The sequence below is a fragment of the Ixodes scapularis genome, unplaced genomic scaffold, assembly GCF_016920785.2.
Source record: "Ixodes scapularis isolate PalLabHiFi unplaced genomic scaffold, ASM1692078v2 PGA_scaffold1__304_contigs__length_218370807, whole genome shotgun sequence".
Taxonomy (NCBI): Eukaryota; Metazoa; Arthropoda; class Arachnida; order Ixodida; family Ixodidae; genus Ixodes; species Ixodes scapularis.
The window spans coordinates 51,720,813-51,736,585 of NW_024609846.1; the positions used below are offsets into that span (position 1 = coordinate 51,720,813).

Sequence of the window (15,773 nt, forward strand, 5' to 3'; positions counted from 1 at the left end):
AAAAGGGACTTTATAGGTCCCTGGGCCACATGCTCACAAGTTTCAATAAACAAAATTATCCGAACGCGTGTCTCGCTTGCAGACAGAAAAATATAAAATAATAGAGTGACAAGCACGAGGGCTGGCAAGAGAGACCGAGAAGGAAACAAAAGACTATTGTTCCCGTCAACATTAATCCTTTCCTCCTCACGCAGATTCTGGACACATCCGAGCCAATGGCAAACCCCGACTCCCCACCCCAAAGAGGACGCCTGTAACTGAGGCAGATGGGTTTCATACTTGAAGCAAGCATCACACGACCTACTTTTTCTATTCCTTTGCTTCTCTGCCTCTCGATCACTCTTCGTACACCGAGAAGGCGAATCTTACTTTGATCGCGTTTTTCTAATTTAACACACACACTAATAACTTGCACTCTCCGACGGTTCTTCGGGGATGTAGCTCACATCAACACCTTAAGGGGAGGCACTCCCTCGGAGGGTCTACTTTTTAAGTATTTGTGCCAGGTCAATGAAATTTTTAGGGTATGTTAAACGTCAAAACTTAGGAGGTTACACCAACTTTCAACCCAAAAGGTTTATTTTCTGGCAAGTTACAGCCTTATTCGTTGAAAACAATGTACATGTAGCAGTGCCAAAGGAAAAAAACTATTGTTTCAAAATATGAATAAAAAGGCACAATTTCTTTGTTGGGATATAACGCTGAATGACTAAACTAATCGGTAGTAGGCTTGAAATAATTTTTAAGGCCATATTTCACGTAAAAATTAACTTTCAATAACGGTATGAATTTTTAATTTTTTTCTTGTTTCACAAACGTCAACATTTTTGTGTGAAGAAATAACAATTTCCAAAAAGTAAGCGCATAGCCGAGTTCTCCAGTAAATTTCATGCCAAAAAAGCCATACATTAGACTTGGGGGTCCTTAACTTATCAAACAATTGTTTTAGAGCTGTGAAAAAATGGTGAAAACATGAAGCTGAGAAAAATGGGTTTGAAAGTTCGAACAGTGTTTTAGTTTAGACGGGGCTTGCCATTTCATCTCAAATGCTCCGGGGGCATATGTCACTCCTTCCTCTGCACGGCCCCTCTGTGCCTTGGCCACAGCTTCCATCTTCCTTTTTTTTGTGGGACATCTTGGAGGACTCGAGCGCTTTCACTTGGGCCTTCGCAACCTTCATCTTGGTGGCCCTCTCTCCGTATGACGCTTGGTAGCTCCCTGGCTGTATGCCCATTTCCAACAGAGCTTCCTGATTCGCTAGGACGAGCAACGTCACGTGGCTCGTCCTAGCGAATCAGAGCTCTTGTTTCGCCAGCTTGACCAATAAGAGCGTGCACAGCTATGTTTTCTACGGGGTTTTACTGTCTGTGAGCACGATATTGCGAACAATGCTGCGAACAGAACGAAAGAGGGCGAGACGCTCATTCCAACGAGGGGGGCATGTCCATGCTAGTCCTAAGAAACGCGGAGGGAGCGCGCTTTGAAAACGGCACATTTTCGTAATCGGCCGCGTCGTTGGCGCGCACGTGCGGCCGCCAGCACTTCGAAAATAATTTATTTCGGAGTAAATACTTTACTTACAGGAATAAAATTTTTGGACAGCATTCTTTATGAGTTGTAAAAGCTGGTCAACCTATTTTCCAAAAATGTGACTTTTCTGAAAAAATTGCGATTCCTAGGCCGTGCCTCCCCTTAAAAAGATGAGGAGAGAGCCTCTTGGATCTATACCTCTCCCTAGTACCCTCTCAGGTTTCCAACCAGCAACCCAAGCAAGACGTGTCTGCCCACCTGTGCAGGTTGTAGGCCAGGTCGATGGCAATGAGCACGCCCGTGGGCGATGGGTAGATGCTCATGTTGTCCGTGGTGTAGTCCAGGAACTTGGCCCGGGCGTAGCGCTCCACGTCGTGGGAGTCGTAGTCGCCCCACCGCAGCTGCACGTCCATCCAATACTTCTGCGTCGTCGTGCCGTCCATTGTGTCTCTGCGTCACAGTTACGGGGGATGGGACGTTACTCCTATGCCACTAGTTTGCCGCAGCTCACTTCCGGACGAAATGTGGAGATGGCCTTGCACATTTCTTCGTTAGCAAAATAGTGGTGCCTTTCAGCAACTTCTTCGATGCAGAAAAAGTAGACATCGATTATCGGTTACGGTTATTTGCCGAGCAACATCAGGTTAAGTGGAATAAGTAAATAGAAAGCATACATTTACAAAGTGAAGCAGTTTTAGAGCAGGAAAAACTTTGGTAACATTCTCTTGTAACAGGTGTAAACATAGTAATATTTTTATAGGTTAGCATTTCCATTAAAAAGAAGTAACTTTTGCCCTTAATTTTAATGTGCATGACAAGACTCAAACGACTGGTGCTGTTTGGTCTTAGCTGGTTTCACATTCCCTCTCCCAGTAGATGTATGAAGATAGCTTTCATTTCAACTAAAACTTGACAAAAAGCGGCAAAAACAACGGAGAAACTGACAAAGCAATAGCCACAATTATCCGAAGAGGAGAAACAAAACAGAAGAGGGAAGTGGTACATACAAAAATTAGGGAACACTGACAACTAAACACAGTAAGAGCAAACCTGGAAGGATGTCATTATACAGAGTCCTGTTTGCTTCAAATGAGCCTTCTTTGCCGAGAGAAGCATTATGAGGCTGGCCTTGGGAGACCAAAGAAATGACAATCCAGAGAATTTAGAAAACTCAAGTAATAAATGTCAAAAAAAAAAAAAAAAAAAAAAACGAGGATGGCTAGAGATTTTTAGAAACAATTTACTGCCATTCTCAGATCCTTTAGGGCTGCGAGAAACAAATTACACCAGGAAAACGCAACAAGCCTCACTTGGAGTCAGCCAGGAGGGATGGCCGGGACACGTTCCACTTGTAGGTGGCAAAGAGGAGGACGTCTGCGCACGAGCTGTTCATCTTGTACGACTTCCTGGGATGGATGGTCTCTTTCTGGACAGTCTCAATCTCCAGGGCGTCGAGCTCTTGGTCAAACACCTGGATGCGTAAACGACAGCATTCTGTCAGAAAAGTGAAACAATCACAGGCAACGGCAAAAGAGGACCGGCCCCACGCACCTGGCACAGGTCCATGACGATGCTCTCGTGGACCTTCTGCCAGAGATGGGCACGGAAGATCTGGATGAGGGAGATCTTCAGTGTGGGGATCTTGCCGTGCATGAAGATGCCCGTCAGATCCAGCTGCACCTGGAAACCGACGTAGACCTGCGGAGAAAGGGAAGGGCACAATGTGCCGGGTCACGATTGAGGCTCAAAGCACCAAATGACTCGTGGCGGAACCCGGAGTCTTGAAGGACGGTGTTGTATATATGCGAGTATTCTATGTTCAATTTTGGTCAACATTATCTCAACTAACAGCAATGGCACCAAAGCTAGTACTATTTCTTACGGCAAATTGGCTCTCCTCTTATTCACAAACATTTCCTTAGATATGGTTATGTTTGCATACTTCACAACTCCGATTGCCAACGTTGACACACAAACGGACCTTAGAGTTGTAAGCGGTCTGGTCTCTTCCCTGGTAGAAGTCCTCCAATATCTACCAGAGAGCTTGTTTCACCTCCCCCACAAATTGTTTATTGACTTCCAGCAAGGAATGACACTTTTCTATGGCAGCACAGTTTCAGCAGGCATTTTTTTGCATATTCCATTACAGTCGCCGACTGATTTTTTGGACTTCGCAGGGACCAAAAACACACACGAATAATGGAGCAGTCCGAAAAATCAGATTAAAAAACTAAAACTTGCCTTTATTGTGTCTAAGCGGGCTTCAAAGAGCCGTAAATAGTGCCTTGCTTCAGGTTACGCCTCCGTTTGCGTTCGGCCACTTTCTGTTAGCCTGAGAATCGCTGCCTTCTTTTCTAGCGTTATGGTTGAGTACTTTCAGTACTTCTAAGTGACACATCGCAGCGGCAGAAGAATAATCTATTTGCACGAATATACCGCGAGTTTTTTTTCGAAATTATGTGCTCCAAAACGCACCTCGCGTTATATTCCGAATCGAGTTCAGCCACGAGGCGAGCGAGTCTGGAGAAAGCCATCCCTCCGGCTTAATGCAAAATTTTCGGAGGGAAAAGAAGTAGGGGTGTGGAACAGAATTTATTAGCTATTGGGCCATGTGAAGGGGCAAATAGAAAACATAAAAAAGCATTTTTATTGATTTTGTGTTCGTACGACGCCCGCATGTCGCAGAAACCCTGCGGGTGCGCGCGTTATGCGGAAATGCGGGCACTGGCCAATTCGAGCAGAGGCAAGCCAAGCCGGGCCAAGTCAAGTCAACACAAGCCAAGCCACCAACCGCGTTTACGCAATCGTGCAACACGAGGCATTTGTTTAGGCAGAGGGACCAGAACAAGAAGTGGGATTGTGTATCAGATTCAGCAGTCTTTTTTCTGCCTACGCATTGTTTAGTTTCTGCTCCAGAGTGATTTGGTGTTTGTGTGTTGGTGCTTCTGCTTCGTGCCTTGTTTTGGTTGTGAGCTGCTGAGGAGGAGCTCGCACGCAAGAAAAAGAAACTACCAGACACGCAGGTGCCGTGCTGCTGCTTAATCTGCGTAGTGGCCAAGTGGATTGTAAACGGAAGGACCTGAGCAGTGAGGATGAGTGCAGTCAAAACATAAACTGATATTTCTTCTATTTCCATTGACTTTTCACGTCTGCTATGCCCCCCGAGTGCGAGAAACTGACGGGGCCTCGGTTCGCGTTATAATAGTAATATTTTTTTCTCTTCTTTTTGAGGGCATCAAAACCTGCCCTTGCGTTATGTTCATGGTCGCGTTATATTCGTGCAAATACGGTAGATGGGGCAATGTCGTCCAAGCCAGCGTAGTCCGAAAACATGATCCACTGAGATGAGATGAACAAGTAAAAATGGAAACAACAATGATGATGATGATAATGACGCGCAGCACGAGAAAAAAGCCGTACAGCGTCACCAAGCAGCAGGACTTGGCAATATTTAAGTAGTGCTGCCAAACCAAGCCAATTCATGCACAGACAAAATAGAATCCAAAATGGCCGCTTCTCTGTGATGTTTACCGCTGATCGGTTGTGACAATTTTGTCCGAAAAATTAAACTTTCGGACTTCAAGCTGTCCGAAACATTAGTCGTGAATGTGCGCTATTTCTGTCGGGTAGGTCACAGTTCCTCCTTTAGGTCCGAAAGATCGAACAAGTCAGAATTATAGGCATCCGAAAAATCGGTCAGTGACTATTTCCATTTTTATTTTTGCATTGTCATCAAAAACACAACTTTTTCTGTCTGGACATTTTGTTGTAAAGGTTTAATTGCGAACACTGACTATATGTCGCATGGTATTTCACAAAAGATAACATTCTTTTAAAAGTCTCATGTATATGGTATTAACTGAAGTGGAGAGACTCCTCTGCATATATAGGGAGAGACCGGCTGCAGCACAACATGATGCACTCACATTGGCCCTGTTGATGGTGGGAGACCACCAGAGGGTGAAGCGTCGGTTGGGGATCTGGTTCAGGCCAGACCTCTGGGCATTGGTCAGCTTCTTGTACTTCATGGACTCTTCAAACCCACTCGCTTTCTCCCTGTGTTCATGCAACGTGAAGTGACAGAAAACAAATTATACCTCCACATCACAGCGAACTGGTAGAAGGGAAGGACTGTTTTCTCCAATTGCATAGCCTTTTTTCTTTTTTTCAGTAAACAAAAGCACTTTCCTTTATTTCAAGATAAATGAAACTGAAGCCAAATCTATATGTGCACAAACATCACAGTGCTTCTGTATACAGTATAGACCACTTACAACGTAACCGCTTATAGTGCAGGACCGGGTATAACGCGTTTTTTTTAAACCACCGGTTCGCCTCCCATAGAACTCCATGTAATTACATACCGCTTAAAATGGAGGCGCGCGAAGGGAAATACCGGTTATAGTGCGGTTTCTGGCACAGCCCGCCGACCGCGCCGACGACCGGAGCAGCGAGCACGCTTCCCTGTGCGACACTAGATAACGGCGCGAGCCGCAAACGGCACTCGCAGGGCAAGGAGGTTGCTCGAGGAAGCGAAGAGAGAGGCTTCATTTGCCATAGCGACGGAAGGACGCACGCACGTGTTGTTCATGTGCGTGCGTCCCTCCGTTGCGTTGGAAACAAACAACCGAAACGACAGACCAATCGCAGGTCGAGAAGTGTTCGCGCGCGTTGCATGCCAATCGCGGGCCGGCGGCTTCTGTCCGCAAACTTGGCGTCGGTTGTGGCGTTCATCTCATCGTTCCGCGTAAAAACGCTATCCTTGACAGTGAATTTTCGTTGTGTGTCGCTATGATAACCCAGCACGTATTAGAAGGGAAGATCAACCTACTCGTGCGGCGATGTGGCGGCGCTCTCAAGACGGCAGAAACGCCCGTGTCGTCGTGTTTGTTTACTTCGGCTAAAGTGGTGCTTTCTAAGCATTTGTGTTTTCGAACATCGTCCGGATTTCTTATTTGGAGCATTTCATGCCTGTGCTTAAGTTCAAGGTATTACTGGCGCATACCGTATGAAGGATGCAAATTATCACGCGTTTTACTCTCCGGAGAAAAGTGATTAGGGTTAGCAATCCTGAACGCTCGCAACGTCCGTCCGCAACCCGCGACGCCGTTAAAAGGCTGCGCCAGGCAAAAGCCGCTTATTTCTTTCAAAATGTGTGACACACTTGAGAGAGATGTGTACTAGTCTGGTGAAATAAAGACTTTCCTCAAACTAAGCTTTATTTTTCATCTAACATAAAATAAATTATTTTACAAAGGTAGGTTGTCTCATGGCATGTATTTTGGCCTGAAAAATTGATGTTTTGGTTATAACGCGGTACCGCTTATAGCGCGGATTTTCGCGACATACGTTATATGCGGTCTACACTGTATTCTTCGCTCATGCTTGCGATGAAACATTTGCTCTCATGAATATTGTGCCATCAGATAATACGTTCCAAACTCCAGATTCACTGTCTCGAGTCTAAAGAGTTCTTTCCAGCATACTGACAGCTCAAGACCAAAGATGTTGAACTATTGTGCAAAAAGCACGGACAGATCAGGTAATCTCTTCTGCAACCTCAGCCGCGTCTTTTGGCCCAACTACTGGCCTCTCAAGTCACCGCCAGCTTGCCCCACCCTCCATACCTTTCTCTCTTGCCCCTCTCCAGGCAAAAGGAAAGAGGACAGGTAGAGCAGGCAGGTGCAAAACAATAGCCTGGCTCAGACGCTCCATTAAATGCAACTAAGATGCGATACCACTAGACAGGGTTCCTAACGAGCAGCAGATTAAAATGCCTTGGTGCCTCCTAAAGCATTCTACTAATACGCAGTTCCTACCCTTCTATGCAGCCTCCACTCCTACGCGGCGGAGGGGGAGTAGAGAAGCACCCACCAGAAGAGTCCCTCCCAGGTGGGGAAGTAGGTGCCCTTGAAGAGGGTGTGCTCCAGGATGCCCTCCACCCCTCCCAGGGCCTGGATCATGTCCGTCCGGTAGTTGTTCAGGTTCCACAGCTTCCCGTCGTGCCGCTGGTGGGTCCACCAGAATGGGTTCTGCTTCAGCACCTACAAGGGGGAGCATGACGGCCCAGGGGTGAACACATGCATGCAGCGCATGGACATTGCAGCGGTAGCACCGACGTGACAGACAAAAAACTAGCAGCAACTTCTACACTGTGTATGTAAAAAAACAAGGGGGGGAAGGAGGGGGTGGGGGGTAAAGATGGGAGCAGAACAAAGCAAATCCTGGGTGCTGATGTCGGAGGTCTTGAAAGAAAGAACGAGAGAGCTACAGAAGAGCAGAGAAAGAAAGCAGAAGAAAGGTTAGGTGTGTCTGTTTTGCTGCGATGAGTTGAAGCTGCTGGACCGCTTGTCAACTTTATTTAGTTTCATACAATGTTTTCCTGCAAAGTGAGCTAGAAAAGAACAAGGTACAGACGTTACAGGTGATGTTTTGCTGCTTCTATGTGCACATTAAGAGGGAACACTGGTCCTGGAGCTTTCTTCTTTATTTTTTGGCATAGCCCAATGAGACAGCACAGGCTTGTTCAGACTTTTGTGCTGATTTTAAATATCTGTTGTTCCTTTAATTAGTAGGTTAGTTCTCAGGATAATTATAATTAATCAAATGTTAGAAGTACTTTTTAGATTTAACCATTATCAGTGACACACATTAAGTTCAGTGCTCAATGCGTGGCTACCAAGCAATAAATAGTTTATACTTCGTTTCAGCTTCGGTCCGAGCGCAGCCGATGTTATGAGCCGAAGGGCCAATCAAACACCGCAAAAAGCGCAGCGTCATGGCGTGCTCTCTGCGCTTGATAAGACTAGCTGGCGGAGGAGCACGCGCAAAGAGACGGCGGATACCGGCTGGTCCTACGAACTGCAGAGAGCACGCCATGACGTTGTGCCTCTTTCGCTGTTTGATTGGCTCTTCGGCTCATAACATCGGCCGCGCTCGGACCGAAGCTGAAACGAAGTACAGTCGAACCTCGATATAACGAACTTCAATGTAACGAAATCCTCGATTTAACAAAGTATTTTATTTTTCATAATTTCTTGCCCATAGACCCCATGTATTTTTAGTCCCTATATAACGAAGTCTATTTTGCTGCTATTTCAATATAACGAAGCGCCATTGCCATAGAAGGCAATAAATAAATCAACTCTAAAAAAAAAACTTCGGAAAAAAATTGTGGTTAAAAAAAAAAATTATGCGCAAACGCGAGCGCTTGATAGGTTACTTCACGGGGACAGGCCTTCCAACGTTCCTAGGCTGCCCGAGGATGCAGCGCCGGTAGCGCCGGCGAGGCATGCGGCAAAGCGGATTCCGCGAGGCTGGCCAGAAAATGCCGAGCAAAAAGTTAACACTGCATAACAGCATCACCCCTGACATTCACTGATCATCATAGTCCACTGTACCGCGGGTAGCGCGGGAGCCAACTTCAGCGGGGGAGCGACTTGATGGCGCGACCGCGCGACCGCACGGGCAGTGCCATCTAGGAGAAGACCGAAAAGACCGATTATCGTCTTGCGAGCGTGATGTAAAGCAAAGGCGCAAGCACACTGTGGGTGCTGTGGGCGCAAGGGGGCAAGTAAACTGTGCGGTCAAGAGTGCTGTGTAGGCGTGTAGGTTGGAAACATTGGCACCGCCTAAACTAAACAGCTTTATTTTTTAACCGGGCGGTTCACTCACGTGCTTGCTGCCATAAGGAAACGTAAAGTTCTTTCTTTGGATGAGAAAGCAAACGTTTTGGACGCCATCCTGAAGAAACTGCCGAGATCATGAGCACTCGGGAAGTGCTCGACGCAATGGACGTTTTGAGGAGGTACACGGCATCGCATGGGCAGCAAGATGCCGTGCAAGCGCTCTGGGCGCTTGAACGCCGTTTGACGCCGCCGACGCCGCTGCTACTGTCGGACAAGGCGCAAGCAAAACTCGCGGACTACTTTGCCCCTAAATAAATGTCATTTTCGGTGAGTTTTCATACCCGTAAAATGTGTCGGAATTTTTTTTTTTTTTTTTTCGCATGCTAAAGTTCAATTTCGATTTAGCGAAATTTCAATGTAACGAAGTAAATTGCGAATTTTACCGACTTCGTTACATCGAGGTTCAACTGTATAGTTAAAAATTTTCCTACACCTATATTGCAAAATCTGCTTCCAACATTGTGTGGTCTGCACATTTAGCTACATGTTGCTAGAAGAAGTTACATTTCTCTCTGCCCTAGATCCTAAGATATCCCCCCTGAAATTTTCTCTATGGAATCCAAAATTTGGGTTTTGAGAAAGTGTTCTTTTAGCATCAGTTTCAGTGCAATTTCAGTCCACATGGATATTATAAAGCGAGATTATGGCTAAAATATAATTCTTCAAAATAAAACACTTAACAAATAAAAAAAAATTAAAAGAAAAAGCTGTAGATTCTAAAATTTCCATTTTACAAAGAAACATTTTGTTGGGGATTTTTTTGCTTCAAAGACCCATGTCTCTCTAAAGCGCCGCCAACGATATGGATCTATCGGTAACAACAAATGTGTCTATGCCCTGCAGTTCCCACACGGCACCCATGTGTCTTTCCCTCTAGATTATACTAATTCTATGCAAAAAATGCTTTTTATCTTGATTGTATGGATGAAGTTGGTATACACAGAACGAGTTTCTTTGGCGTATTTAAAAGTTTGCAATAAAAAATCTATTTTTTTTACTTATTTTTAAATGCATACATGTTATTTTATTCCAAACTCTCCCCTTTTTTATGCAATTGTGGGCACACCTTGGGTTCAAACGCGAATGCTGAACACTGAATGCCAAGTGTCAAACCCGAACGCCGACGATTGGCATTCCAACAGTTAGTAGAGACCACTGTGGTAAGGACAGAGGCAGGTAACTTCGCACCAACCTACTAGTTGGCACAGTGGCAGAATGCTGAGCTCACAATCATGGGGTCGTGTGTTCGATTGCCATTGGGGCACCTTTAGAATTTTGCTCCTCTCAATTTACCACTCTTCTGTAGAGATCATCCTCTGAAGTACAGGCTACATGTTTCACAACAATTTCTGTGGCGTTTGGCGCTCCGTCAAAGCTTCCTCGGGGATCCCAGCCTTTAAGACACTATCTCCACTAAAACCTGAGTCTTTTATGAGCTTAAACTATCCTTTCACAATTTCTGCGGTACACCATTAGAGATGCAAGCTACAACAGAATTGACCCTATTCCTATAAAAGGCCGAACGTGTTTCCAGCATGCCACAATTTCATTCTGACGGTACTGGCCGACGTCCATCGCGGCCGGCGTTGCACAACATAGCGAAAGGACACCCTAGAAGGAGAACAATTCAATTTCGAAGAAACAATATTTTTACAGCAGAGCTGTTAAGCGCTAGGTTCCCCAGGATCGTGTCCGGTATGTCGACACAAGCCTACCTGGATAGCTACTGCCATCTATAAGCGACAGCGGCAAGCACACAACCAGTCTGCTTGCCGTCGTCGATGGTAGTGCGGCAACATTTCCAGCTATCATAGAAGAATGGATAGTTGGGCGCGTTGGTGGGAATTCATTGCAAAAAACAGCGCGAAAAACAGACGACGACAAAGAAGAAGCACACGTAACGAGCACAGCGCTTGTCACGTGTGTTTCTTCGTCCTCGTCTGTTTTGCACACTGTTTTCTACGCTCTTATCAGTTTCGGTTTCGACTTAGGATGGGTCGGCCGCGCGCCCTTCCGGGAAAAGAAGACTGGAGAGCGGCGACCCACGCAGCACCGCGAATGGCGCCGCAACTGCCGCAAAGCCGCTGTCGCCTCGACTTCTACTGCGTTGAGCGCTTCAGATTACCCTGCCAAAAAAGAGCACATCGCTCGCCTGGAAAGCCTCCGCCGAGAACAGAACCAGCGATGTAAATGGCGCCAACGGGCCAACGCCACGGACGAAGATCGTGCCACGGAGGCCAAGCGCAAGCGCGAGGTTTGGCGACGACTGCACTCCACGCTGGCTGAACAGTTCCCGAGCGCGACGGCGAGGATTCGAAGGGAGTTTGTGAATTACCCGTTTGGCGTCACGTGCGTCGCGTGCGCTTCATGGGACACTGGTTCGTCGGAGCATATCCACGATCGGCGGCGCGTCGAACGAGAAGAAACGGGAAACGGGCGCGTGCTCGTTGTGGCAGTGTATTGAGTACAGCTCCGCTGATCCTTCTTTTTCACGAGAGTGGGAAAGCTGAACGTTTTTTTTTTCTTAGAGCTCAGTAATTGTTCATCGGGACACAATGCACAAACTAGACGAGGTGGCTATTGCGACATAATAAACGGTGGCACACTTTGAAGCGAAGAACAGCAACACACCTGGTACTGCTTGAAGTCTGTGCGCACGCGCCACCCCTTGTCGTAGGCCAGGGTGTGCCTGTCCTTCTGGAACAGTGTGTTGATGCGAGGGATGCCCCGGTCCCAGCTGTCCTCCAGGTCTTCAAGGGTGAGGCGCCTGCACACCCAAATGCGCAGTGAGTGGGCCAGCCAACACAAGAGTTCCACCGTCCCCGCAGAGAGGAGGCGCTATTATGAGGTCAGTGGTGTCACTCGGTAAAACTTCCTTCTTTTAGTCCCTAGACGCAGCGAGACATCTTCAATTCCAGCTAAGCTTGCGAAAAACTGAGTTATTTGAAAATGCATAGACACAACAACAAGAGCAACATTAAACGCCTTATGGTCAACCTTCGAAGCTCAAGGAGGGACACAACCTGGGGATGTCAACTTTTGAACTGGTCACTGATATTTGCAGGTGGTGTTTGTAGCCATATAGAAGGAGGGCATGCATGCAAAGTTTCAGCCCTGCGAACCAATTTTATGAGGTACGATACCCCCAGAACGATGTAAAGCATAGCTTTGCATGGAATCTGCTCAATGAATCTATCGCTGATAAATGGTGTTGATAACCACATAATTTTATGATGGAATACATACTAGAATACCTGTTGCCAGTTGCTATGAAAAAAATTTAAAAGAATATTCATTTTCCAAATTAAAAAATGCCTGAAAATTTTTTTTAACACTTTTTAGGTTTTGCAAATAACAATTTTTCACAATAAAGGAACATGAAAATGCAATATCTAAGTTCATAGTAACCGGCTCTATAAAATTTTGGCATATAACCTGCAAATATTAAGTCTCAATAGTTTCATACTGAAATTAGTTTTTTTAAAGTGAAATTTATGCCTAAAAGGGGAACGGATAAAAAATGAAAGCCGTTTTACAAGTCCCTGTAACGCCAAATTAGAGTGCAGCTCTTGAGGAGGAGGGTACGGAGAGGAGGCGATGTCCCTCCTCCTCTCCTTCCATTTACATAGGGAAAATTTTTCAGCTAGATTTAGCGGGGAAATTTTTCTGCTAGATTTAGCAGGGAAGTTTACCCATAATGCATTGCGCAGTTACGCCGACAGCGACGTTGCTCAAGCCGGAAAGAGGCACTGAAGAGCTGCGCTCTAAAAGTCCGAGGACACCTAAGCACTTCTGAGTTATGAATGCAAAAGCAGAAATGTCATTCTTCCGCTCCCTTAGTTTGTCTGCGGTGTAGCGGCATGGACAGCCGAGCGTGTGCTCTCTTGAGGTGGCCACGCCGTGCTGAGCTCTGCCCTACAGCCTCTCCGGAGTTTGCCCGAGCAGGCTGTGCGCCAGCCAGTGGGAGCCCATCCCTCAGATTTCTGCTACAGACGACAGGCTTTGCTCCATTTGGACAGGGGAAGGTGCCGTTTGGCAAGGCTTCAAAGCTGATGACGTCGGTTCGCTCCATGGGACAGTTAAAGCTTTCACATTGAAAACACATTCAAAGTGCTCAAACCTCCAACTTTTCTATAGCATCGCTGAACTGAAAATAATTTATAAAAATTATAACTATGCAGTGTAAACAAATGAAACTTTCTGGGAATACAGTTACCGACGGAATTATCGGACTCCGAAATTACGGACTTGCTTGTTATTCCGGACATCGACGGGGAACCGTTACTTCCCCGATTGAAGTAGTACATATTAACAACTAGTTTTGCGGACAGTTTGCGGCCCGAAAGTTCAATTTTCCGGACTAAAATGCGAGCGGCGGCCGCCAAAAAGGCTGCCATTTTGAATTTTTCGCTGGCTTGACCGTGGGCTTGGCTTGATTTTGTAAGTGGATTTGAATAGGCCGAATCAGCCGCTAGGTGTCCTAGAGTACGTTTTTGTTTTGTTTTTTTGTTTTGCTTCGCATCATCATCATCGTTTTCGTTTCTTTGTTCGGTCGATTTTCCATCTCCAATCAAAGCCAGTCGCCATTTGTAAAGTGTGGAGCACGCCCTCGCTGCGTCAGTACTATCGTCCTTTCACGCTCCGTCAACACATGCTTTCGACCTCATGGCCCCACCTCTTGCACCTCCGCCAGTTGCTCCGAAGAAGCGACGCTCTACAATGACGCTGGAGAAGAAAGCGGCGATTCTGAAGCTCCTGGATAATGGACGGAAGCAAGCCGACGTCGCGAAAGAGTTTCAGCTGCCCAAGCAGACGTTATCCGACTACGTGAAAAACAAGGAAAAGATTTTATCTGCACTTGAACGCTCGCACAACAAGCACCAAAAGAACGACCGAAAAGGGGAACATCCGGTTCTGGAGGAGGCCCTGCAACTTTGGCTTAAAGGAGTTCTTTCCAAGAACCTTCCAGTGTCTGGTGACGCACTCAAACAAAAAGCAGAGACTCTTGCTCTGAAAATGGACATAGAGAACTTCAAGTTCACCGACGGATGGTTGCGTGGCTTTAAGAAGCGACACGGAATTTTGTTTAAGAAAGTGTGCGGAGAGAGTGGAGCCGTCGACCAGACCACTGTCGCGGACTATCGCTTAAACAAGCTCAAGGCGTTACTGCAAAAGTTTGCGCCCGAAGATGTGTTCAACTGTGACGAAACCGGCCTTTTTTTTAAAATGCTACCGGACCGGTCTCTGTGCTTTGACGGTGACTCTTGCAAAGGAGGAAAAAACAGTAAGGATAGAATCACCGTCATGGTGGGGGCGAACGCGGTGGGCACCGAGAAGTTGCCGCTCCTCATCATCGGGAAGGCGAAAAACCCCAGGTGTTTCAAAGGCATGAAAAAACCTTCTGTCGGTGACAAGGAAGTCCAACTCGTCGTTGTCGGCTCGACAAGCGATTCGAGGAGTTTCAAACATACAGGTCAGGTTGCCGTGTGGTATTCCAGCAATACCAAGGCGTGGATTACGCACCTGTTGTTCGAGGACTACTTGCGCCGTCTGGACAGGGTGTTCGAGCATCAGAAACGACGTGTGGTGATCTTTGTGGATAACTGTGGAGCCCACGACGCTGTGGACAACCTCAAAGCCATCCGACTTGAATTTTTGCCCCCTAACACTACGAGTGTTCTCCAGCCAATGGACCAGGGCATCATTCAGAATGTCAAGGTCCACTACCGCGCTCGACTGCTGCGCCGCACGGTCCTCTGCTTAGACAACGGGAAGCGTTATGCTGTGGACCTCCATGCGGCAGTCAAGATGTTGACGGATGCGTGGATCGCCGTTCGGCCATCGACAATTGCCAACTGCTTCAACCACGCAGGTTTCTGTGCCAGTGTAGAGTCACTAGCTGACAACGCAAGTCTGGACCATCAAGAGGCCGAGGACATCGCCGCAGCAGCGGATGTCGACGAGTCTCTGTTCGCCGACCTGCGCGACAGTGGAATGGACATTCCTGATGCTGCTACATTCAGTGCGTTCGCGGATCTTGACAGCAACCTCGAACTGTGCGCGGAGCTTACGGACGAGGAAATCGTGCGCCAAGTCCTCGGACAACCTGAAGAAGACTCGGATTCTGACGACGACGATCACCACGCGCAGCCGTCGACAGCGGACATAACGAGCGCGTTAACCTTGCTGTCCAATGTGTACAGCGAGAATATGACGCTGGCGCAGATGCAAGCGGACGTGATCTCCCGCAGGCGGAAGATGAAACAAGGTACCCTTGATGACTCTTTCAAGTCCGCCTAGGCTCAATAAAGCCAAATTTTGTGATCCGAGGATTTTTCGGACTGCTTTATTTATCGGACGTTTTTTCGGTTCTCACGAAGTCCGCAAAATCGGTCGGCGACTGTACTCTCTAGATGTTGGTGTTTCTTTTTTCTGGGTGGTGTTCCCCCTTAAAACAAGTTTGGATTCCTGCTAACAAATTCAATTAAACGTTTGAACGACCGAGGACACTGATGAGAACACACCTTAAGAACAAAGCATTTGTCTTTCCACAAA

General features: G+C 46.9%; 2 protein-coding genes across 2 annotated transcripts in view; one reads left to right on the forward strand and one right to left on the reverse strand.

Moving 5' to 3' along the window:
• The window catches only part of LOC8038593 (pre-mRNA-processing-splicing factor 8), an 83,546-nt gene that overhangs the window by 20,125 nt on the left and 47,648 nt on the right, over window positions 1-15,773 (reverse strand). The window contains exons 26-31 of the mRNA XM_040215801.2: window positions 11,850-11,985; window positions 7,405-7,574; window positions 5,457-5,586; window positions 3,082-3,228; window positions 2,841-3,001; window positions 1,789-1,980 (exon numbers count right to left, since the gene is read on the reverse strand). Of these exons, the coding sequence (XP_040071735.1) occupies window positions 1,789-1,980; window positions 2,841-3,001; window positions 3,082-3,228; window positions 5,457-5,586; window positions 7,405-7,574; window positions 11,850-11,985 (936 nt within the window). The remainder of the gene's footprint in view (window positions 1-1,788; window positions 1,981-2,840; window positions 3,002-3,081; window positions 3,229-5,456; window positions 5,587-7,404; window positions 7,575-11,849; window positions 11,986-15,773) is intronic.
• LOC115327775 (tigger transposable element-derived protein 4-like) lies at window positions 13,432-15,618 on the forward strand. The gene has a single exon (XM_029988803.4). It carries the CDS (start codon window positions 13,884-13,886, stop codon window positions 15,516-15,518), a length of 1,635 nt encoding a protein of 544 aa, XP_029844663.2. The 5' UTR covers window positions 13,432-13,883; the 3' UTR covers window positions 15,519-15,618.

Excerpts from the sequence above, each read along its gene's own strand:
- LOC115327775 (XM_029988803.4), top strand. The coding sequence starts at position 13,884 with ATGGCCCCACCTCTTGCACCTCCGCCAGTTGCTCCGAAGAAGCGACGC.